The sequence below is a fragment of the Lepidochelys kempii genome, chromosome 7 (assembly GCF_965140285.1).
Source record: "Lepidochelys kempii isolate rLepKem1 chromosome 7, rLepKem1.hap1, whole genome shotgun sequence".
NCBI lineage: Eukaryota > Metazoa > Chordata > Testudines > Cheloniidae > Lepidochelys > Lepidochelys kempii.
Window position 1 is genome coordinate 22,758,479 of NC_136386.1, and position 24,245 is coordinate 22,782,723.

The 24,245-nt window shown below is 44.3% G+C and overlaps 1 protein-coding gene across 4 annotated transcripts in view; it reads right to left on the reverse strand.

The window, feature by feature from the left end:
* CHCHD6 (coiled-coil-helix-coiled-coil-helix domain containing 6) overlaps positions 1-24,245 on the reverse strand; it is a 169,599-nt gene that overhangs the window by 60,127 nt on the left and 85,227 nt on the right. For all 4 annotated transcript variants that reach the window (XM_073351350.1, XM_073351351.1, XM_073351349.1 and 1 more), the window contains one exon: positions 11,695-11,765. In XM_073351350.1, the coding sequence (XP_073207451.1) occupies positions 11,695-11,765 (71 nt within the window). The remainder of the gene's footprint in view (positions 1-11,694; positions 11,766-24,245) is intronic.

The window sequence follows — 24,245 nt, forward strand, 5'->3', positions numbered from 1 at the left end:
TATATCACAGTCCAACACCATCACCCAGCACCCACATACTAAGCCCAACAACTGAAATGAGACCAGAGTATTACAGCCCACAGCATACTAAACTACTGTGTGCCACAGGCAGAGAACAGAAGAGACTGAGGGTGCACCAATGCCCAAGGTCCCTGCAATTGCAGGCAACTGACAGAGATATACAGATAATTCCAGCAAGTGACCCATACACCATACGAAAAACCTCCCAGGTCACTGCCAGTCTGGCCTGGGGGGAAATTCCTTCCTGACTCCACATATGGCGATCAGTTAGACCCTGAGCATGTGAGCAAGAATCAGCCAACTCAGCATGCGAGACACAGAAAGCTTGGTGCCACCTCAGAGTCCTGACCCACGCCATCCAGCAACCCATCACCAGCCATGGCCATATCTGATGCTTCAGACAAAGGAGACCAAGAAAACCCAGAGTACATTGCCAGAGGGCAGGGGAGAGAGGGGAGAAGGGAAATGACCCTTTCTGACTCCTGCAGGTGACCAGCTGAAGCCCTGAAACATGAGCTTTTAGAAATATAAAACTCAAACCAGAACGGACAAAACTGGGACCAGAACTGACAGTTCTGGACTACCATAATGTACTCAGCCAAATACTGTATATCATACTACTTCCCGTACTCTAACTTGTTTTCTTAACCTCACTAAACAAGCAGTCATTCTCCATTTCACCGATGAGTGCCCCTAGAAGGTTTCAATTTATATCTCAGGCTGTTTTGCTAGACAAAGTCCAAGTAACTTCAATGACTGACCGATATAATCTTTACAAGTATGGATACTTATGTTATCTGTTGAATGCCAGTACTCTCAAAACTGCACAAAAAGGAGGATGACATGGCCCCATCCCATTGAGCCTGCAAATTAGGTAACTATTCATCTCTACTGGCATTTTGCATGGTAGATGGCAAGTTGTGTGTTATAATAGAAAAGACTTTTTCACAGGCAATTCAAATGTATATTTGGACATAGATTCTTTACTAGTGATGAATGTAGGATATTGACTTGGGAGGAACTCTGCCAGTTTTGAAGCGGAAAGGAAAATTACAGCCTGTTCTTTTCCTTGCCAGGAGATATTGAAGTTAACAGAAGTTGATCTCATGCCTGCAAACACCACACACCATTTCATCCAAAGATGCCAAGCTACTAAGGTTGACAAGCAAAGATGAGTCTAAAGTTAGCAGTAAAATGGCCTTTGGAAGCCAAACAGGAATGAGTCAGAACCTTGTTGCTGGAAGGAGCTCTCTGAATCAGAAAAGGAGGATGGCTGAGCTCCCACAAGGCAAAAAAGCGATACAGCAAGCGGTAACTGCATCTGAAACAAAACTTACCCCTACAGGTGACCCAAACAGGCATTTATTTTTTTTTAAATAAGATAAAAAACAACACTTAAGAACAGTTAAGACTTCAGATCAGGAATGGAATATGTGCAGCTCACTGAATGCATGAATTACTGGCTCTAAGAACACAAAATGTTGGGATGGTCAGTGCTACAGCATTTAGGGGGTAACTGCCTACTGAGAAAATGCCAAAAATATACAGATTTGAAAATTCCAAAAGCAATCCTTATCTATTCTACCTGCAAAACCTGGGGTCTGCAAGAGAGGAGTTTATGATGTTCTCACAAAGCTAGAGAGATGTTTTCCTTGTAGTGATACCCCCTGCATCATACTTTTAGACTGGATGAAGGGTGGTAAGTATTTTAGCAGCTTCCTACAGTATTTACTTCACCCACCACCAAAATGCAGGCATTTCTGGGGTGGACAGAACAGCCACACTAGATACACTATTATATGTAGTGTATATAATGTATCTGACTGAAGCTGCAGGTGAAATTTACAGAGACAGAATTCAGTTATCCAAATCAGAATTCAAGTGAGACACTGGAACTAAACACTTCAGCTTAAAGACCCCATGGCACTTTCTGCAATCTAATGAGGATGACATCTCATGCATAAGGTGATGCCTTCAGCCCCACAGCACATCTTACTTACACTATGTTGTGTGATTCACTCACTACTGACTCCACCACCATTCACCCACCCTTTTAAACACTGGAAATTTTGCTGTTGCAGGAGAAACACAAAGCCTTGAACTCTGGTCTTGGCAAGCAACACAATCTCAACAAAGTACTTAAAGAACACAAGAAATTCCAATAGAAAACAACTTACGTGAACATGGTTTTCAATTCACAGGAAACCATATGCTTTCAAACTGGCACCAAAAGCCTCTCATGCAAGTTAACGTGACCAGCACCAACTTCAGGGTTACTGACTTCAGCTATTAATGATAATCAGAGTCAGCTCCAGCTTACTGCTGAAAAAATTTCTCCAAGGAAGTATCCCTATGGACCACTCTGGAGTCAGTAAGTGCTACATTTTAACCAAATTAGACATGGGCCTGGAGGGCTTGGCAGAAAAGCTGGGTGTGCACCTGTCCCATCATGCAGGAAAGAGACCTCCAGTGGTCAACCTCAGGACACAGGGAAGAAGCAGAAGGTGAGGATGAGAAGGGTGAACCAAACTCCAGCAGGCCTAGACATACTGAAATCAGGCTGAGGGTCTACTGATTGTGAGGTTGCAATGTTAACGGGATTCTATGCAGAAAGCTACTGGTTGCGCTAGGGTTTACATGAAAATCTATTTTAGCTGAAGAACTTTGACCATCCATAAAGTGCTCATTGGAGTATGATGCTATAAAATGATCTCTCACCCTCTACAAGGAAAGGTGCAGCCAATAAAACCATACAGCTTGGATACTGATCTCTGGGGAAACAGCTCACCATGTTGGAGGCTTGTGTAGCTATGTCATGACTATCATCTCCTCAGGAAGAGGAGATTCAGGACATATAGAACCTCTGACCTTCAGAATATCAATCTCTCTCTCCTCAATACCTCTCAAATACTGTCCAATATCACATCCCCTTGTTTCCTATCACCCCACAAGGAGAATTTAACATTCATTAATAAATGGAAGCATCTCACATACAGAGCATATAATTCAGAAGCATGAATACAATTACTGTTCAAAATAGCAACACTGCCCTTGAAATCAGTTGTTAGTGAATTAATGACCAGATTGTTAGAAGTGTTGCCTCAGCTTCGCCTTGGGCTTCTAATTAGCAAACAAGTCATTAATTCACCAGTTACAAGTGGTTTCTGAGGCATTATTGCTTCTGACATCTTTAATTCACCATTTTTTTTTAAAAGGCTTTTCCAGATGACCTGAGCCTCATATCAGTCCCTGGCCATTACCACCACCAGCACACAGAAAGGCAGCTGCAAACATCCAGTGCTGGCCAACCTGAGGTCACTAATCAATATGCAAGGCTCCTTCCCTGGGAGAGGGAAGAGAAGGCCTAAAAAGTCACTAGTATGGAGTCACGGAGGAAAACTACATCCAGGTGAGTCTCAAACATCCTGAAACTGTAACGTTCTTGCTTCAGCCATGTTGCTTTTCCCACTCCCCAAACCAACCATGTCAGTGCTTTGGTTCCATTTTAATTTTTATTCTTGATGAAGTCTGTCTCTTGCAGTAAATTTGAGCTGCCAGCCAGCTTTGTTTAACATGTTTTAGACTATGTTAACTGTGGTTTTGTTTTAAGGGGGTACATATTATTGTTGCTGAAAGTAATCAGAATCAGCTCTGTCAATGCACTTTATACTATTCACCTGTCTTAAGGGTTTTATGCTTCCACCCATCACCATAGTATGAGTGCCTTCCATGTGAAATCAATAGCAATAGTAAAGTCCCTAGTGAACTCCAGAGTCTGTCATTTCTTCCCCTGCTAGTCCAGTCCCAACCCCAGATCCCCACCCCACAGCTACACCATTGCACCTTGATTTTAACCTACAGCAACTGCTGCACTTGTGAGGAGAGTCCGTTATTTTCGCACTGATTTTGCAGTAGTGACAAACCTGTACTGTGTTTGTACGCTCGTTTTCACTCATCATCCCAAATAATGCAAGGAAATAAGAGGCAATATTCTAAATACAGAACTGGGATATCATTAAATGAACTGGGCCACAGGAGGGATATGCTTTTGTTTAGACACAAGCATTTTAGCAATCCCTAAGAATTGCAAAGCGCAGATGTGATGGGGTGACGACTCACCACTGCGGCACCTCCTGCTGGTTGTCCAAGGAATTAGCTCTTTTCAGCCAGGAGAGCCCTCTGCCGGTCGGTGTCTCGCCTGCCACTGGCCTCGTACCACTCCCGGCCCCCGGTGCCCTTCTAGATTAGGGTTCTGCCCCCTGGCCATACCCTCTTAGTCTGGGTCTCCCCTTCCAGGGGAACCCCCAACCCCTTATCCCTCCGTTGCCTCAGTGGTTACTGTCAGTCATCGTCTAGCCCCCACTCCCTGGGGCAGACTGCAGTCTGTACCACTCATCATCGACACGGGGGGGTCGGACCAGCTGCCTCTGTCGAGGTTGGGGCTGCTCCTCTACAGCCTTTGTACCCTTTTGTGGGCCTTTACCTTGTCTGCAGCCTGGGGCTCTGCCCTTCCCCAGCACTGGTCTGCCCTAGGTACGCTCCTCAGCTTCCCAGGCAGCTAGGCCCTCCTCTCTCCATGTAGCTAGAGAGAGAGAGAGCGCATCTCTCAGCTCCTGGCTAACAGTCATCTTATGGGGCCAGCTGTGGCCCCACCTGTGACTACTTCCCCCAATCAGCCTAGCTTTCCTCCAGCTATAGCCCTCTCTTAGGGCTGTTTTAAGCCCTACAAGGCATGGTGGGGTGACCACCCCGCCACAGCACACTTTATGCAAACTCTCATGTCTTCGGTCTGGTAACATTCCACTGTAGCAGTAACTATTTAAGGCTTTAAGAAGCACTCCCAGGAAAAGTAAAGTGAGCCAACTGGAACATTTATGCAGTTCCAGCACAGCCAGTGCAACCCTCATTACAATACCCCACCCTCCCAGAACAGAAAGGACCACAAGAACAGAAAACTTACAACTGGTCTGAGTGCCAGACCCTGAAATCAATGTATAGCTAGAAACAGTTTAACAATGGTCCTCCTGAAACAGTATTGAAAATGGATAAGTGCTAGTGTAAATGGGGCGAACTACCTTCAACTCCATTTAAGAAAAGATCATTAACTCTTGTTTCCATAAAGATTTCCTCACACTTTCTGAAAGGGCATTAAAGCCAGTACTATCCCATCTACTCTAGCACTTGCACCATTTTACATATCACTTCGGGGGAACAGATTCCTCAAGGCCAGTTTCAGCAATACTTCAATTTCCCAACTCAGACCAGGTCTGGAGGCACAAAGGGTCAGTGCAGTGCAGGCCAGGCTGTCATGGAATCCCTTTATATGAAATGCGTGTGGAACAGAATCACTGAAAGCAAGGCTGGGAGCAACCAGCATGAATAGTGTTAGAAGGAGGGGGAAGAGCCAGACCCTTCTTCGGTGGGGTAACAGTCTTGCTCTTACCTCAACATGAAGTGAGAATGAGCTCCAAGGGGTAGCTGGTGTTGTATCCCTGAAAGTTACTATCTCCCTATTGCCTAGGCCCCTAATTTCAACCATGTATGAATCTATTAATCTAATAATAGGAGAAACCCCACAGCCATTTTGCTTGAAGCCTGTGATGTCCCTGCCTCTTCCTCTTGTGCTTCAGTATTGTACACTTAATGTCTGCTTCAGAATTCTACCCCGTGTGAAGTCCCCTCAGAGTAGAAATATATGGGGCTAGTTAAAAATTTTCTCATATCAGACTTTAAGATTTCATGAGCCAATGAAGTAGCACCATGCATGATCCTTCGAACCTTCCCAAACTCTAAAGAAACCAGCCAAAAAGCTGGTAGTTCCTTGGGGATTTGCTCACAATTTCCATTTTCAGTGAAGGCCTGTTGCTGCTATAAAGTCTGTTATGAAATTTAATAAGACCCTCATTTTCAGGGGATTGAACTATGGAATAATTTGCTGTTCCAAGCTCACAGTCTGTCCAGAAGCTTTTTACCCCATGCCTGTGCCAAGGCTGTGCAGTTCTCTTTTCCATACAAAGCCTAGGAGGATACTTACCACTTGTCAGTTTCTCTAACATAATCACCTTAAATACTCATGTCCATTAAGTTTAAAGATCCTAGAATCATTAAATGAACTCTTAGATAGGAGGTCTCATGTGGAATAAATCTTGATGGCAGACTTTCCATTGGAAAGTTGCCTTGGTTTCAAAGCTGATCTCTATCAGGATGACAAGCTAGGAGCATTCTTTAAATTCTCATTGATAGCTGTGCCTGGCATATTCAGTCCTCTCAGCATAGCGAGCTAAGCAATAGGGCTCTTGGTAAGCAGCTTCAGAGAGAGTTCAACAGACCATAAGACTATCTCAGAGGGAAATTATTCAGCTCCAGAACAATTTTACCTCTTAACAACTTCCTAATCCCCCTACCCCACTCTGCAGCTTTACCTTTTAAAGAATACCATATGCCCACACCCAACCATGCTGATCCTTGCTTCCAAATTTAAAAAAACAACAAAAATAAGATAAGGTCAAACTTAACAAAAGAATGAAATTAAAAAAACAGCACTTTGAGGATAAATCTTGAGTGCCTGCACTAAGCCGTAACTTCTTCACTGATTTTTTTTCCCCCTTAACAGATTCAGGGGCTGTAATAACATTTAATCCTCAGAAGCTAATCTAAATGTAACACTCTAAAGAAGACAAAGACAACGCAAAAGAAAAAAATGTGGCCACTGCCTTTTGGGACGCCTGCTTTATCCCAGGAGCGAGCGCATTAATAGAGCTTGGAATGAAATGCCATTTTATTCTCTGTAGCAGGGAGGGGATTAACAAGTTGTCTTCTCTAAACCCAGTCTGAGTCATGGCTCTCTGAGCACTGAGAAAAGGATGTGAAGAAAAGTGAAGGGTGGGGAGCACTGGTCTTTTATGTACATGTTGCTTCTTTTGTGGGTGGTTACTGATGTGCAGAGTTTGCTGAACACAGAAGGAGGGAGGAAAAGTTCTGAGTCCCCAGACTTTAATTCCACTGGTTAACAAAGGGCAAAATAATAATGCAGCAATTATAATAAAATCAGACAGACAGTGTGTCCAAGGCAGTGTTCCAAGTCACCATAGCACGCAAACAACAAGGGCATGTTACTGAAGGTACTCAAAGAACTGCCCATTTTTCAAGGTCTGTTCAGTGGCTTCCTGTTGCTAGGAGGTTCTTCTTGGAAGAGAGATGCAAGCTGGATAGAACCCAAGACAGGACAGTGAGCAGTATGCAGGGAGGATGGCTGTGCAATTTCTTGAGATACTTCACAGGAAGGTGGAGTCTAGGTTCAGGTAATGTGGTTAGGAACAAAGACTGTCACACAAGATCAGACCACTAGTCCATAAGACACAGTAGCCTGCCTTCAGCAGTGGCCAATACCTGGTGCTTCTCTTGTTGACTCACTATGTGGCCTGGGGCAAAGCACTTCATTTCTCTATTTGCCCTCCTGCAAGATGGGGATAATAAGGCTTACCCACCTGCCTCACAGACACATTGTAAAGACTCGTTAGTTAAGATCTGTACAGCACTCTGAATACGTGAAGAGCCATATAAATACGAAGAGAAAAAAACAGTAGCGCACTTGGCCCCTTGTGCAAAGCTGCAGCTGTTTAAAAGGGTTGGAGAGTGAAGGAAAGGGATACTCAGATGCCTATAAATGCCACAGAAGCAGTCTCCGTGATTTGTGCTGCTTTGACCTTTGCTGCAGTATGATCTCTGTAAAGTAGAATTTACTCACTGTAGGGGAAATCCCATTTTCATTCCCCGCCCCTCAGTACACTAGAATACAAATTTAAATGTGGTACTTGATAAAAGGTGACAAAACACAGGACAGCTGAGTCTGATTAGGTGTGTGTGCATGCAAGGTAGAGAAGGTAAATCCAGTAACCCACCATGATTGATGGGATTGGTGCGTTATGGGCTGAGAGAGATATTATGGAATGGAGACAGAGCATCATACAGAGGGAAGAACCGCCCCACTTCCCATTTCTTCTTGTTATACAGGTGCAGTGGTGGTCAAGTGCACTGTGCTTGGGGCTGGGAGTTGGCAGACCTGAGTTTCATCCCTAGCAAAATTTGTGTGACTTTGTTTGTGTCTGAGTTCCTCAATCTGTGTAATGGAGATAATCAAATGTATTCACTTTGGTAAACTACTTTCAGATTTACAGATGGTCTAGTGCTTCAAGACTAAACAGCATGACTAGTCTGCTCCTTCAGTTGGTTTGTTGCTCATTGAGTTCAGATGGGGGTGGCAAATTCTGCATTCTTCAGTACTCAACAAACAATGCCTGATAAAGGGACCTTGTAGCATAAACAAATGTTTGGTTCTACCCAGTAAGTTCAGAATACTGATACATATACCCACAAAGGAACTTTCTCTCATTCCATCCAAGACACAGCTCTGTTCTAGTTTTAGGACTGTAAGCAATTTGGGCAGGAATTGCATGTTCATATATGTTTGTACAGCACTTAGTACAATGACGCCCGATCCTAAATGGGGCCTCTGAGCATTACTGCAACTCACGCCCGCACTAAGATGGTGAGCTGGCAGGGAGAAGCAAGGTGGTCAGTATGATTAACATGGGGCACCATCAACCCCTAGATGGCGTATTCCAACACGGAGCCCAGGATGTAGGGCAGGGGTGGGCAAACTACGGCCTGTGGGCCGGATCTGGCCCGTTAGGGCTTTGGAACCTGCCCATAGGATTGCCACCCCATGGAGCCGTGGGTCGTGTGCTGCTCCTGGAAGCAGGCGGCACCACGTCCCTGCGGCCCCTGGGGAAGGTACCTGCAGGTGAGCGCAGCGCGCGGAGCCCTCTGCCTCCCCTCCCCCAGGAGCCGGAGGGACGTGGTCCCAGCTGCTTCTGTGAGCGGCGTGGGGCCAGGGCAGGCAGGGAACCCGCCTTAGCCCCGCTGCATGCCGCTGCCACCCCAGAGCTGCTCCAGATAAGTGGCTACGGGCCAGAGCCCACACCCAAACCCCTCCTGCATCCCCTCCTGTGCCCCAACCCCTTGCCCTGAGCCCCTTTCTGCACACTGCACCCCCTCCCTACAGAGTTTCTCAAATGCAGCCACATGCGGCCACCAGGGATTTTCTTGCAGCCACAGCCTCCTGGGCACTGAGGGGGGTGCAAAGCAGTGCCTCTCCCACAGGGCCATCAGGGGCCGGAACCACAAATGCTGGAGGAGCAGGCAGCCAGTCAGTTCCCCACCTTCCCGGGGGTGTGAGGCTCGGCCTTCAAGCATCAACCCTGGGGCAGCAGGTGGCAGGCTCCAGTCATGGGGCTTTGGGCTCTGGCCCTGGCCCCCAGCCATGCAGTGGCCAGTGCCAGCTCTGGACTTACCCATCCCCCATTGTCCCTGGCCCGCACAGCCTCCTCCAGCCCAGGACTCTGTGCGGTGGCAGGCTCTGACGCTGGGCTCACCTCAAACCCCATTGCCCCAGTCCCCATTGTCTCCTTACCCACCTCCCCATCCAGAGCTTTACTAGCTAGCAAGTCTTTTCTAAAAAAAGGCAACTAAAACCAAAAACAACAAAGGACAAGAATGTGCAAAGCACCTTATTTGTGCTTCTATTCTGTTTAGATCCAGTAAATAGAGAACTGTACATTACCTTTATTACTGAGTCTGAAAAAAAAAACCCAACCCCTATATAAATAAATTATAATTTGGACACGTATATGTGCATATTTATTTGTTTTTCCTAAAGTCAAGTAAGTATTTTAAGAAAAATTGTCATAGTGGCCACCAGCAAGAGTTGGTGGCCACACTCTAAAGTCACCAAAAAATTTATTGTGAGAACCCCTGCTCTAAGAATCTCCATTCTAAAAAGAGGTAGATGATATGAGGAACTCTTTCCCCCTCACATTTACAAGCCCTGCATAGCCTGTCCTTTCCCAATTATTAAGGCTTCCAGCGCATGGTTCCCAAGCTATTTTTTCAAGACAACAATGTGAATTTCAAAACAGATACCACATTGGAGCCAAAGGATAGTCCCCCCCGGGGGGGGGAAGGGGGCTGCTGTCCATCTAAGTGAACCCAAAGAAAGTCTTTCTATTTATAGTGGCCAAAGTCTGCTTACTCTTCCAACAGAAAATATTACAAGAAAGGGCAAGTAGGAAATCTCAGAGTGGCTGCTCTTAGGGACACAAAGAGAAGGGGAAGGAACCTCTAAGACCCTAGAACATTCTTGCTAAATCTCAGGAAATCATTAACTTTTGTACTGATCTCAACTGTTTACCATTTCAAGGAACGGCTGCATTACCAGATGGTAACATATGCTGCAGATCTTCATCTTGCAAGGAACAGGGAAGGTCAAATAAACCTCATGGGAACCCAAGTGAAGGCTGTCCTAAATACAGGTTTGACACATAGCCTATGACAACAAATACAGGATATAACCTGGGGTCTTAATCTCCTCTAAGAATTCATTATTTATGTTATATATTATATCCTTGTTACATGTATTCTCACCAACTGGCTACACAATTCTGGACGCACACGCAGATAAAATATCTTCTCTCTGCTCCAAGGCGGCTAAAGAAAAGACTGTCAGGTCTTGATTACAACATCTACAATTTTTAAAATTTAAGTTAATAATTTAAATTTTACTAAGAAGAGTTATCTGAAAATGTCTGGGATGTATCAGCGCCTTGATTTTGTAAGTACACTGCATGTGAGCTTTTACAGCAACCAAACTGTCCAAGCACCAGTGCGGAATTATAACAAGTTATGTGATGCTTTGATGGCCAGTTATAATAAAAAAAAGAATACAATATAATATACTGTGCACCCCACTTACATACACCTGTATAATCTATTTATGTAGTTAAATATCATGCAGTCTGGACTTGATCCAACTGGACTGCATATGTTGTTACTCCAGTATATTGCATGTTGGCCAACTGTTTGTTGAACCAAACTGAGGTATAAATGCTGCTCTTAACAGTATAATTTCTCTGGACTCATGAATAGTAAAGAATTCTCATAAACTTATATTTTTTCTTAGACAGTTGTTAGTAGTACATGTGGAACAATGAGCTGGAAAATGCTACTGGCACACAAAAATGGAGGAATTTGGACATGAAATGCACTGTAGTGGCAAAAGAATACACACAATATTAAAGGACTCCGAGCCACGATAAAAACCATATTTCAGAAAATACATTTCATCTCTGTCACTATAAACACACATGATAATTAAAACAGATTTTAGTGTTGTTTAGGTGTCACCATTTATGCTATTTACTTTTTACATTTCTCTTGCCTGTATAAAATGAAAAAAAAAAGTTTCACTTTTCTGCTCTTCTGCACTAGCCCAGCAATGTCTGGGTTGCAAACACTGTGGCGGACAGTTTAAATGTAAACCAAAAATACTTTTTATTGCTATTCTAAAAACCTTGAAAACATTCTAATCCAATTTGTGTTTTCTAGACCCCATCCTCATCTCCTTCTATTTTTATTTTCAAAGAAATTCTACACTTTGACCCTAAACTTTCTCCCTTAAAGTTAGCACAACAAGAGAGTTTAAAACTGTTCAGGTCTCTAAATACTTATTCTGCAGTAACATCACACTTCATTTATGTAAATATCCAGGGGCTATTCCCACACAGTGTATTATAAATACAAACAAAACTGTTGAAAAGAACCAAAATGATTTCTTACTTTATGTGGTTCTCTGCACCAGTGGCTGCCTCATGGAATTGCTCTGATGTCAGCTTGTAGATTTCAGCATTCTGAAACAAAGCAAACATTGCTCATCACTCAAGATTGTGCTTTTTTTGTATCCTACCCTGTGATGTAATTGTCTTCTATAATAAACAACATTCATTTCTCACCCAGCAGGCACCATATTCTGCTACAAAACAACTTAGGCTCCACCAATATAAAATATGAATATGAAAGAACATATGCACTTCTAAACAGATCACATCAAGGCAACAAACTTGAGGCACACCGCTGCAGACACCTCATGTGGGGAGGGGTAGGCCTCTTGGCCAATGCTCAGTTTGTGTTATTTCATCCAAACTTATTTTCCAGCAGGTGTTTCCAGTGCTGCTTGGGGTTTGTTTTGGTTTTTTTAATTGCTGTGGGGAGCCTGTAGGTTACTGACTTGCAAGTGTCAAAGCTAGCTGCTAACACTGTTAGCCTAAAAGAGAATTAATTTTATATTTCAACCCCACTGTCCATGTAACTTGCTTTTTAAGGAAAATTCCTTGAGCCATTTGCAGACTAGCTACCATGCTTCCTCTTTAACAGTATAGTGAAGAGTATCAGACTTGAGTCAATCTGAAAGAGTAGATGCAAACTGATACAAGAACAACCACTTTTTAAAATAAATGAAGAGATGAGATAAAAATAGTCTAAGGGGGTAAACACTGAAATTCGACATAGGGCCCATCCTTGCTGCTCTCCTACCTGTCTCCCGATTTTGTCGTTTTATATTAAACACAGTTCCCGTCCTCCCAACTTTTTCTCCTGTGATTGCAACTCTGGCCCTCCATATCAACTCTGGCCCTCCACTGCAAGTATTGTTCAGTGGTTAGAAAAGAGAACAGGGCAAGTCACCATCTATGTGTCTCAGTTTCCCTTCTGTAAAGTGGGGATAACACCTGCCTATTCCACAGAAGTCTTGAGATGTTTAGCTAATGGAAAGGTTTATGAAGTGCTCCGTTGAAAGGTATTTAAGTGTCATTTCTATACATATCTGCATTTATGTAACACACAAACCACAGCAAGGAATTTGTTTTCACAAATTCTGACCTCATAATCGCTCTTAGACCTGACAAATCATGGATCAGTAATCAATCCAAAATAAGTTTTGCCAGCAAGCTGCCATGAATGTCTTTGTTCGCTTATTTGTTACATAATCGTCAAACTTCAATGTGGCAAAATCCTTTTTACTTCTTTCATTAACAAAAGTTCAAATTTTAATGGAGTCTTTTTCTCTGCCCTGTAAACAGATCCGATGACTTCCAGCTCCCTGCTGTTGCTTATTCACATATGAACCTACAAAACCTATGTGCCAATTCATTAAATTTGCCATTAAAAATGATATAATGTGAAAACATACGGTCTGAGTGTTATTTTCCACGAGTTTCATAAGTCTCACTGTTTCTCCAATTACTTCCCAAGCAATTTTCATATTTCATACCACCTGATTTCTCAAAGGGTATGGATTTGTGAGATCAAAAAGAGAGAAAGAGGGAAAGCGAGAGAGAGAGAGAGAAAGGAAAGTAGGAAAATTAAGCATTTTTCCAGCAATAGGAAGTAATGCCATCAGACACCATTAGCCAGCAGCAATTTGCAGTGAAACAGCAGCAGGAGAGGAAAACAGGAAAAAATATGTTATATGTGAGGCCCAGCATGAAGCTGGCATTTAACCCACCCAAGGAAGGAAAAAGCAGCAGAGTTGTTTGCTAGTAGGATTGTAGAATTAAAGCACTTGTGCAAGGGCCTTTGCGTGGTTTATGAGAGTGGGAGAGTTCAGCCCAATGATTTTATTGTGACAGAGGCAGTAGAAATACTGATGATGCCACTACTGCATCAAGTTCCTGCCCGAGCCCCTAGGCAACAATGGGTGGGATCCTCAAGCATGGACAGAAGTACTGAGGCATGGAACCAGTAAGACATCACTCCGGCTCTCAACTTGGCTGGGAGGCAGGCAAGTGAGAACTCAGATGGGGAGGGGCACCTCAACCTCAGTGATCAGGAGGGAGGGAAAGATGACAATCCTGCCAGACCACATGCCAGATCACCTGGCAAGTCTGATGTGGGTGTCATGTGGGAGTGCAATTGTAGATGGGGGCATAGGAGGCACGGAAAGGAATTTAAAATGCCAAATTTAAAAGGGGAGGAAGGAAATCTAAGCACAGATTCTATAATCCCCCTTTCCACTAATCGAGATAATTCTCTGGTTTGCTTTTGGTTTAATCCTCTGTTTTTCATTTTGGGAAGACTTACTGCTTCCAATGTTATGAATCAATATTGTTAAGTGCTTCCAAAAGAAGGAAAAGTTCCAGATTGGCCATTCAAACTCTGGCTTGCTCAGCAACTAGAAGTGTTAAAAGATTTCCCCATTCCTTTGGGCCTCTTCCTCTTTGGGGGTTGCTCATTCACCTGAGCCAGATGGGGGAGCAAAACAAGGTGGTTGCTCATTCACTTCTGTCCTTGCTTCAGATTTATGCCATACATAGAACCATACAAATGTAGGGCTGGAAGGGATCTTGAGAGGTCATCTAGTTCAGCCCCCTGCACTGAAGTAGGATCAAGTAAACCTAGAGTGGACCATCCCTGACAGGTATTTTTTCAACCTGTTATTAAAAAATCTCGAATGATGGGGATTCCACAACCTCCCTGGGAAGCCTATTCCAGAGCTTAATTACCCTTATAGTTGGAAAGTTTCCCCTAATATCTAACTTAAATCTCCCTTGCTGAAGATTAAATCCATTACTTTTTGTCCTACCTTCAGTGCACATGGAGAACAATTGCTCACCATCCTCTTCATAACAGTACTTAACATATTTGAAGATTTATCAGGTCTCGCCCTCACGCTTCTTTTCTCAAGAGTAAATATGATCAGATTTATGACCTTTCCTCATAGGTCAGATATTCTAACCCTTTGACCATTTTTGTTGTTCTCCCTCTGGACTCTCTCCAATTTGTCCAAAACTGACCCAGTACTCCAGCTGAGGCCCCACCAATGCTAAGTAGAACAGGGCAACTAGTGAAGGAGTGTTGTATTTAATATAGCCAAAAGGATATTAGCCATTTTTGCAATTGCATCACATTGTTGACTAATTCATTGATCCACTATTACCCCCAGAGCCTTTTCAGGAGTATTACTGCCTAGCCAGTTACTCCCCATTTTGTAGCCAATTCTTTTCTTCCTCAGTGTAGTACTTTGCACTGGTCTTTATTGAATTTCAGTTTGTTGATTTCAGACTAGTTCTCCAAATCATTTAATAAGAACAAATTCCACCCAACTGCCTCTCAATCTGAGCACTGAGCAGGGGTGGTTTTACAGTTTTGGGGCTTTTCCCTCAGTGAGAGAGTAGTTTTGGGTGTTCTTTACATTCAATCTACATCTGCAAAATTTGCTGCCTCTTGTCATAGTTTGAATCCTCCCAGTGTGATCCTGTGCACCACCACACTGTGACAGAACATTCCAATGGCTAATATTAAACCAAGACTTTCTAACTGTCCTGAAAGCTCAGAACAGGCAGCCAGGTGAAAATGCAGAACCACCTTACCCACATTACACTAGGGGACAACTTCATCAGGTCACACATAACCACAGGTACTGTTGGTGCATTGCTCAACCCCAACAGAGAGACTATTGGCCATATATTGCGTAAAGAACCCTACATTAGGAAAGAAGATTCAGCTGCAAGCCTGTGTAAAAAAATAGGCTCAGAAAACATCCCACACTCACAGTGTTGCCAACTCTCATGATATTTAATGTTTTTCTTAAAGCCCCAGCTCCTGGAGACAAGTGGTTACAAGAGAATTTGAGCTGCCATTAAAAAAATAATTCTAAATTTCCAGCCCTTATGGTACAGAAAAAAAGTTTGATAATGTGCCCCACATGAACCTAAAAGGCTTAAAGGAAAAGAATCTGAAATGTATTTTTATCTAAATCTCATGAGTTTTGGGGGCCTTACTCATGATTTTTGATGTTTCGGGTTGGCAATTTTGGGATTCTGTCTTTAGAGTGTGAACAAGCTGCACCGATGCAGTGCAAATTCAAAGGGTTTACCACTTCTGATAAGTAATTGGTTGATAGTGAGAATATGAATATATAGTCTCAGATCTCGCTCTTTCACGCGCATGCGCGCACCTTGAAATAAAAACTTCCCTTCCCCACTAAAACTGAGGTTCAAAATAAATTTTGGTTAATTTTCCACTGTGACAAAGTTCCTGCTCTACCTTGGTGGGTCTTGCGCTTATTGGCAGATTTGCTCGCCTTGGAGCTTCACGGCAGCCTTCAGCTTGGCCGTTTTTCTGAATTCACAGTCCAGGTCGACTCCTCCTGTGTCTGACCAGGAATTGGGAGGATTTGGGGGGAACCCAGGCTCTGTGGAATGCAGCTGTCTAGAGTGCCTCCTGGAACAGCTGTGCGACAGCTACAACTCCCTGGGCTACTTCCCCATGGCCTCCTCCCAACACCTTCTTTATCCTCACCACAGAACCTTCCTCCTGGTGTGTGATAATGCTTGTACACCGCAGTCCTCCAACAGTCCACATTCTCACTCTCAGCTCCTAGTGCCTCTTGCTCCCAGCTCCTCACACGCACACCGCTCCTTTTTAAAACTCAGGTGCCCGGATTAGCCGGCCTTAATTGATTCTAGCAGCTTCTTGATTGGCTGCAGGTGTTCTAATCAGCCTGTCTTAATTGTCTCCAGAAGGTTCCTGATTGTTCTGGAACCTTCCCTGTTACCTTACCCAGGGAAAAGGGACCTACTTAGCCTGGGGCTAATATATCTGCCTTCTATTACTCTCCTACAGCCTGCATTCTCCAGAAGGTGGTATGTTTTTCACGATGGGGCTTTCAAGAAATTCCTTTCTGGCTTATGAATACACGAAAACACGTGATTTCAATTACTCTCCTATTGCCATCTGGCCTGACCCTGTCATACCACATACACACAGGCTCTAGTATGTTATCCTACTCTTCTGTATGTCTGGTTTCTTCCAAGAGAGAAAGCAGAAAACTTAAAATATAGCAAGGAAAGCACTTCTTGGTTTATTTCAGAAATAGAAACAGCTGAAGTGTTATGAGAAAAACCCTGCCAGCTCAGTTTTGCCCTTACATTGAAGTGCATTACATACCACCTCAGTAGAATGTGCATTGTTCACTATGATATGCGAAACACTTGACACAAGAACGTAAGTGAAGTGAGAAAAACCTGAAACTAATCAGATTTTGGGTAAAATGCTGTGCTAACCTCAAGCAGCAGCAGCAGGAAAAGCTCCAACACCAGAACACAGATTTATCCATCAGGTTAAGAACTGGGTCAGTGGATCAGAGGCTCTTTGGATATAAAAAGACAACAGATACCAAAGCTATCTTGAGGTATTTTGACACCTTGGTGTATAGAATCTTGTCAGTGGTCATAGTGCTTAAAGATACAAAGAGGATTAATGGCTGTTGAAATGTTGCCAGCCTAGATGAATGCTAGTGATACTTCTGATGAAACAGAGCAGGCCATTGGAGGCCTTGACAAATACTGCAGACGACAGCTGCGGGATCAGATGGTGAAATCTGCCTAACACCTGACAGATGCATCACTTATCTCGCCGCCGCCCCCCACCTCCCCAAATCACCATCACTCTCTGTCTGTCTGCACTCTGCAATATTTAACAAACTTTCTAATATGTGGCCCTAAAGAAGCTGACAGGAACGGGCGTCTCCCATGTCCGCTAAAGGGGAGGAATATGCAAAGGAGGATTAATACAAAATGAAAGGCGAGGAGAAGGGGCAAGACAAGGGAGACTTTACCACCTCTGCTACAAGTGTCTACAAAAGATTTTAAACCCCTACTTCCCAATGCCATCGAAGTCAGAGATTAAGACTCACATAACACTCATGAGAACATGCATGTCTGCTGCCTTCTGTCATTTGTACACAGAGTTCATGAAGCAGCTGCTACAGATGTTTGGAGCAGCAGTTCTCAAACTGGGGTCCATTGACCACTGAGGGTCCTTAGAGGGGGTTTGCACATCTGCTGGGTGGCCCGCTGAGGTGAGTCAGGGGGCGGAGGGGGTGCTCGCTCCCCGAGCACCACTGTATGGAGCTAGCCTGAGCTGCCTGGCGTCACCACTCTCCCCCTGTATGTTTCTTTGCATCCCCTGGTGGTGCAGAGAAATGTTTGAGGGGGGCAGCAACATGCAGCGGAGCTTGGGGAGGGAGCATGAGAGGTTTTCAAACTAGGGGTGTGGAGGAATGTTTGGGGAAGGGGAAGACAATGCCATGGGGCTCAGGGAGAGTGCGCCAGAGGTTTTCAAACAAGGGGGACACATAGGAACATTCGGGTGGGTGAGTGGTGACACCAGGTTGCTCAGGCCGGCCATGCACGGTGGAGCTTGGAGACGGAGTGCCAGAGGTTTTCAATCTAGGGGTGTGGAGAAATGTTTGGGGGTGGGGAGACAATGCCATGGGGCTTGGAGAGGGAGTGACAGAGGTTTTCAAATGAGGAGGGTACAGAGGAACATTCTGGTGGGCAAGAGGGTGGCTGACACCAGGTGGCTCAGGCCAGCATTCCGGGTGAGTTCAGGGAAAGAGCACCACCTCCGCTCCTGACTAACCTCATTTGGCCACCCAACCTGTCTAGGTTGGAAGGGGTGCAACCAAAAATTGCAGCATCACTGCAGAAGAGAGATCTCTTCATGCCATCAGAAGGGGTTGCCTCACAGCCATTCACTCCATGAGCAGGCACAGCCAGCCAAGGAGACACACCACTTCTCTGCCCTGCTACATCAGAACTTCAGGGAGCAGGATCAAATGGAAGCCAGAAATCTGGGGGTGCACGTGACCCCATGTAACACACACACACACCCTGTGTTGCTTCTGCGTCACACAAGGATAGATAGACTCTGCAGTCAGAAGCAGAAACACCCATCTGACTAATATCTGTAAGTACTCTTATACTCTCTTTCTTAAAGCATTACTAACAGTACATATTTATATGAAGTACACACAGTTTTGTCAATCAGTTTCTCAGTTGGGGGTCAATGATTAATACTGCATTTGAAAAAAGGGGTCCATCAACAAAGAAAAGTTTGAGAACTTTGGTTTAGAGATTGCTCAGAAGGCTACCGCTTTTATGGGAGCAACAGAGGAAGGTCAACCAAAAACTTCAGCTAGCGCAGACTGCAGCAGTCAGATTTGCTCAACAACGTATCCTAGAAGGAGCACATTGGACCTGTGCTCCAGAGACTATAATAGCCTCATTTTTCATATTCAGGCGTAACTCAGGTTGTTGGTTCTCAACTATAAGTCATCCCCCATAGATTGGAACCTGCTGATTTGAGAGTTTTTCCCCACCCATAAATCCTGAAGCTGCAAGCAGATAGTCCCTTGAATTAGTCTTTTTCTCAGTGGCTGACCCTTTGGTATTGCTTCCCATATACACTTGTGTTTTGGTCTGAAAGAGCTGAGTTTTGGATCTTCAGGACAAATTGTAAAGGCTGGTTACTTCAAGTCTCAGGATGGGAGTGTTGCAGAACTCCTGTTTCTTATTTGCTGACATTGGTCCAGCAAATACACATAGCTGATGTTTTCCACTGTTGCTACGTGTAAATGTACGTGAAGGATAATCAACAGGCATTCTTTGCAAATGGAAAAATGAACATATAAAGAATGCTACATGTGGCTCCTGGGAGTAATGGATTAAACTGAAGGGCATCTTTTATGAGAGCTTCTTTTCTCCTAGACTTAGCATGGGGAAAATACAGGGAATAATGGGGGAAGTGCGGTTACTATCGAAAGGCAGCTTCTAAATGAAGCTCTGGTATTTGCTGTTCAAGCGTGGGCTCATCCACTCCTACTGGAGCCTGCAGTGAAGTCAGAGTGCTGAATCTGTGACACCCAATTCATTCCCTTGGCAACAGGCTGTGAGATCATAAATGCTAGATTAGGATTCACTGCAGAATCAAGAAGAGCTACATCTGCAATACTAGCAAAGGGGAAATTAAACTAGTCAGTGGTAGGAGCATATTTCTGTTTGAATAAATCTGCTGCAACTCTACCCATGGGTAGAAGCAGGATAATACTTAATAGATATAGAAAGCTTTTCATATCCAAAGTGCTTTACAAATATCAGCTCTCACAATGCCCCCTGGGAGGGAGATGACTGACTAGCCCTATTTTGCAGGTGATGAAAATGAGACAGTGAGTGGCTATGTGACTTGCCCTAAACCACAGAAGGGTATGCATCAGAAACGAGACTAGATCTCAGGACTTCCTAGTTCCCAATCCTGTACTCAGGATTGTATCAGATTAACAATACATTTACAGTCTGACACTGGGCTTCGATAATGCTGGGGTCACATTCAGGAACCAGGGTGCCTTCAGCAAGAGGGCTCCAGAGAGAAAACACTAGTTAAAAGCTTTATTTGTAAACACATATCCTGTTTTGTGCACAGGGCCAAGTGTCTCAATATGTGCCCCTCAGAAGTCCAAATTCAGCAACTCTTCCTTTAGAAAGCCATTATGTCTCATTGAAAATATGAACAAAAGTCTGAGTTTAAAAAACTTCTACTGATATAAAAAAACCCTGAATTCTATTTCTCACACCGTCCACCCACCCCCCCCTTCATAGAAACAGGTCTTATAGTTCTTTAGAAGTCAGTGTTCCAGCAGCTCAATCCTCACATGTGGTTATGAGACCAATAGCTTCCGGTCGGAAAGACAAGCAGTAGACAAACAAACTCGAAGAATGAATAATCCTCGCAATAACAAAGGGAACCAAAACGCAGAAAATATATCATGTTACGTAGAAGCAGGAGGGAGTTAAAGTAGACAGCTTGCAAAGTTTGCTGTGAAACGTCATTGGTGCTTTAAATACAGAAAAGCAAAATCACCCTCACAGAGAGGCCATAAAATGCCAGCAGGCAACAAAGACTCTCTGACAAGGACAGCATCGGGCAATGCAAAAGCCCCAGAATCACATTTAAAATGCCTTGGAAGAATACCCTCACACACTTTCTTTCTAGTTTAAAGTCTAATATAGGAGTCAGAAGTCCTAGGTAAGGAATTCACAGTAAATGCCGTAATCAATTATACCCTGACAACTGCAGGTAAACAGACCTCACCAGCATTGATTAAGCATCAAGGTTTTTCAGCATCTGCTTTACAGAACTCCTCAACCTGTTTGTACAGCACAGATAAAGCAGCACTCAAAAGGCTTCAGGGCATGACCGTTCCTGCTCAATGCCTCTGCCTGGGCAGCATGGCAGCACTGCCAGCCACACAGCAACACATGGATCCTATCAACAGATCACGGTTACAAAAGCAGAAAGGTCTCAGGGCAGATTGCTTCTTACAACTCTAACAAGCACACAGTAACTATATTAAGGCCTGGTCTACATTGGGGGGGTGGAAATCGATATAAGATAGGCAACTTCAGCTACGAGAATAGAGTAGCTGAAGTCGACGTACCTTAGATTGACTTAGAATCACTTACTTGGTGTCCTCACGGCGCGGGATCAACAGCTGCTGCTCCCCCGTCGACTCCGCTTCCGCCTCTCGCCATAGTGGAGTTCCAGAGTCGAGGGCAGAGCGATCGGGGATCTACACTAGATGCGAAAATCGATCCCCGATAGATCGATCACTACCCGCCAATCCGGCGGGTAGTGTAGACGTGGCCTAAGAGTGGGGTAAGGAGCAAGTGGCTTGTGAGGAGGGCAGGGGGAATACTCTGCATAACCAAAAGCTTCAATCAAGATAATGACCAACACTTCATCAATAAACTTAACAGTCTTCAGGTAACTACTGTATATTAAAAGGGGGATATTACTAAATACATTCCACTGCCAACCTCCTCTGCATTAGAGGGATATTTGATTTGTTTAAGAGACTAAGGACTGTCCAAAGGCTAGTATTTGCAGAAGCCTCCACCACGGGTTTCTGAACACCAAAGCCCCCTCCTCCCACCAAGACTGTTGTGGCTAAAAGTCTGGGGTTTCTCACCAACAATGCCCCTGCCACACTAAATCTTATTTAGGAACTGCAGGAGGCTGGCCTAGTAAGCAACCTTTGCCCCTCCATACAAGAGACCTGGATTACATTCTCAGTCCTAAACTTTTGCACAACAGGTAGTCAATGAATTCAGCTGACTGGGTTCCAAGAGGTATCCAGTGCCCAGGATGGAGGGCAGGGGGGCCTTACGGACAGGAGGTACATGCAGAGGGGAAGGAGAACAGAAGAAGGTGGGTCATGTCAGTGCACCAACATGGGCACAGAAAACCCCACGGAAAAAAATAAAATTACCAAATTACCTGTTTTTGTTTTGGTTCGGTTTGTTTCTTTTTGGGGTGGGGTGGGGGGGGGGGGAGAAGAACAGAACAGTCTGGCCTACAATTTTCCCTTTTTTTCCCCTTCAGGTTTTTCCCCTCCAACTGCAAATTACTCTGCATGCAGTTCCCAATAAATCAAGCTTTGCGAAATAACCCTGACATGTGCAGGGCTGAGAACCAGCCAACAAGCAATGATGAGATGTCCCCAAAATGATTAAGGAAAATACAGAGCATCTAAGGTTACATATGAAGCCTGTTGTACTTTGGCCTGAGCACATGGGCAACGCTGTAAGTGCTGTTCCCAAAACCTCTGATATTCAAAAGCGCACTTGGTTGACAGGGAGCCTGTGGATTTGTGGACAGATTGTCACACAAAAACTGTCAGGTTTTTCGAAAGACGTTCAGACCTCTCTCTGCCTGCGTTACGGAGCACATCAAAGGCACAGAAGATGAACCACGCACACAGATCTGACTGAGTGGTGGGTGTATATGTTCAGAGCACTGTACTGGGGGGGGGGAGTAGGGGGCGGGGAGAAAAGAGAAGGGAGGTTTATAATGTGAATAATCAAGGGCAGAAAGTTCCAGAAACTTGACAGGTTTTGGCAGCAATTCTCATCTTTGCATTTATATATTTATGAGACACATTTCCACTCTAAGAGCGAACTTGGGAGAGAAAAAAAAAATTATACAAGCAGCAATTTAATTTGCCACCACAGTTTTTTCCTCCCTCCCCTATTTCTGAATATGTTTGTATTTTGAATGCTTGCTCACTCATATTCAGAGCCTGGAGCTGCAGAAAAAGAGTGGTCTAGTGGTTACACCAAGGAAAAGGAAGCGATTTACTGTGTTGTAACTGGAGTTGGAGATGCATGGTTGCTACGTGCATTCCACTGTGGATACGCATGCGCTCCATAGGCCTGGGGCTGGAGAATTCTAGCAATCAGTGTCCGTTGATCTGAACCTGCAGCCCTGCTCTCCTTGTGCTCCGTACTGAGGTTGTAAAGGGTGGTTCAGACTGACCGCCTACTCCAGTTCCTTCTCTACTGTGAATCCAGTCATAATCCAAAGCAGATGGGAAGGAAGTACGTAGTGGAACACACATAGGGACCATGCCTCTCGGAGAATTTCGGTTACAACAAGTTTCCCTTCTTCTCTTGTGCTTGTCCCTCAGTGTATTCCACTGTGGGTGACTGAAAAGCAGTGCTCAAAAAGGAGGAGGATTGGAGGATGCATGTGGTACAGCTGCTTGTAGAACAACTGCCCCAAAGGAGGCATCAGCATAGGAGTCTTAGGCCAAGGCATAATGTCTTGTAAACATGCAGATGGAACTCCACATAGCTGCCCTGAAAATGTCAAGGAGTACCACCTGTTGAAGTGATGCCACTGAGACGCATTGTGCCCTTGTAAAGTGAGCCCTTACTTTGTGTGGGGCAGGGAGTTGTGCCAACTGGTCGAGCAAGATACTACCAGAGATCCACTTAGACTTTCTGGGAGTATACAGCTTGACCTAGAATTCATTCTGCTACAGCAACAAACGGTCTAGGTAACTTTCTGATCAGTTTTGTTCTCTGCAGACAAAATGTCAATGCTCACTGAATGTTGAGGGAATGAAGTCTCCTCTCCATGCCTGAGAGGTGGGGCTTCAGGAAAAAAGAGACGCAGAAAAAAGTGAATTGACTTGTTTATGTGAAAGTCTGAAATTAACTTAGGAGTGAATTATTGGCATAGCTGTAGTGAGACTTTGTCCTTATGCAATATTGTTTATGGTGGATCATATACCTACCATCCTGGCCAATGTGTTGGCAAGGAGGAATGCAACCTTCATTGAACAGGTAAAGCATAGAATATGTAGTTAGCAGTTCAAAGGGTGATTTAGTGAGTGGCGCGAGAACTAAATATAGGTCCCAGTGAGGGGTTGGTTTCTTTACTGGCAGAAAGGTTCTGATCAGGCCTTTCAAGAATCTGGTTGTTACTGAGTGGGTAAAGGTTAAGTAACCATCCAACGGTGGGGGACATGCACTGACTGCTGCCAGGTAAAACTTCAGTGAACTGAAGAAAAAGACCTGATGTCTTAGGCATAAGGAGACGCTGTAGAATAGTGGAAATATCCATGATCTCTGGAAAGAGATTATTTTTGCTGGGCCCAGGTAGAAAAAACATTTCCACTTGGCCAAATAGCATTTCCTGGCAGAATGCTT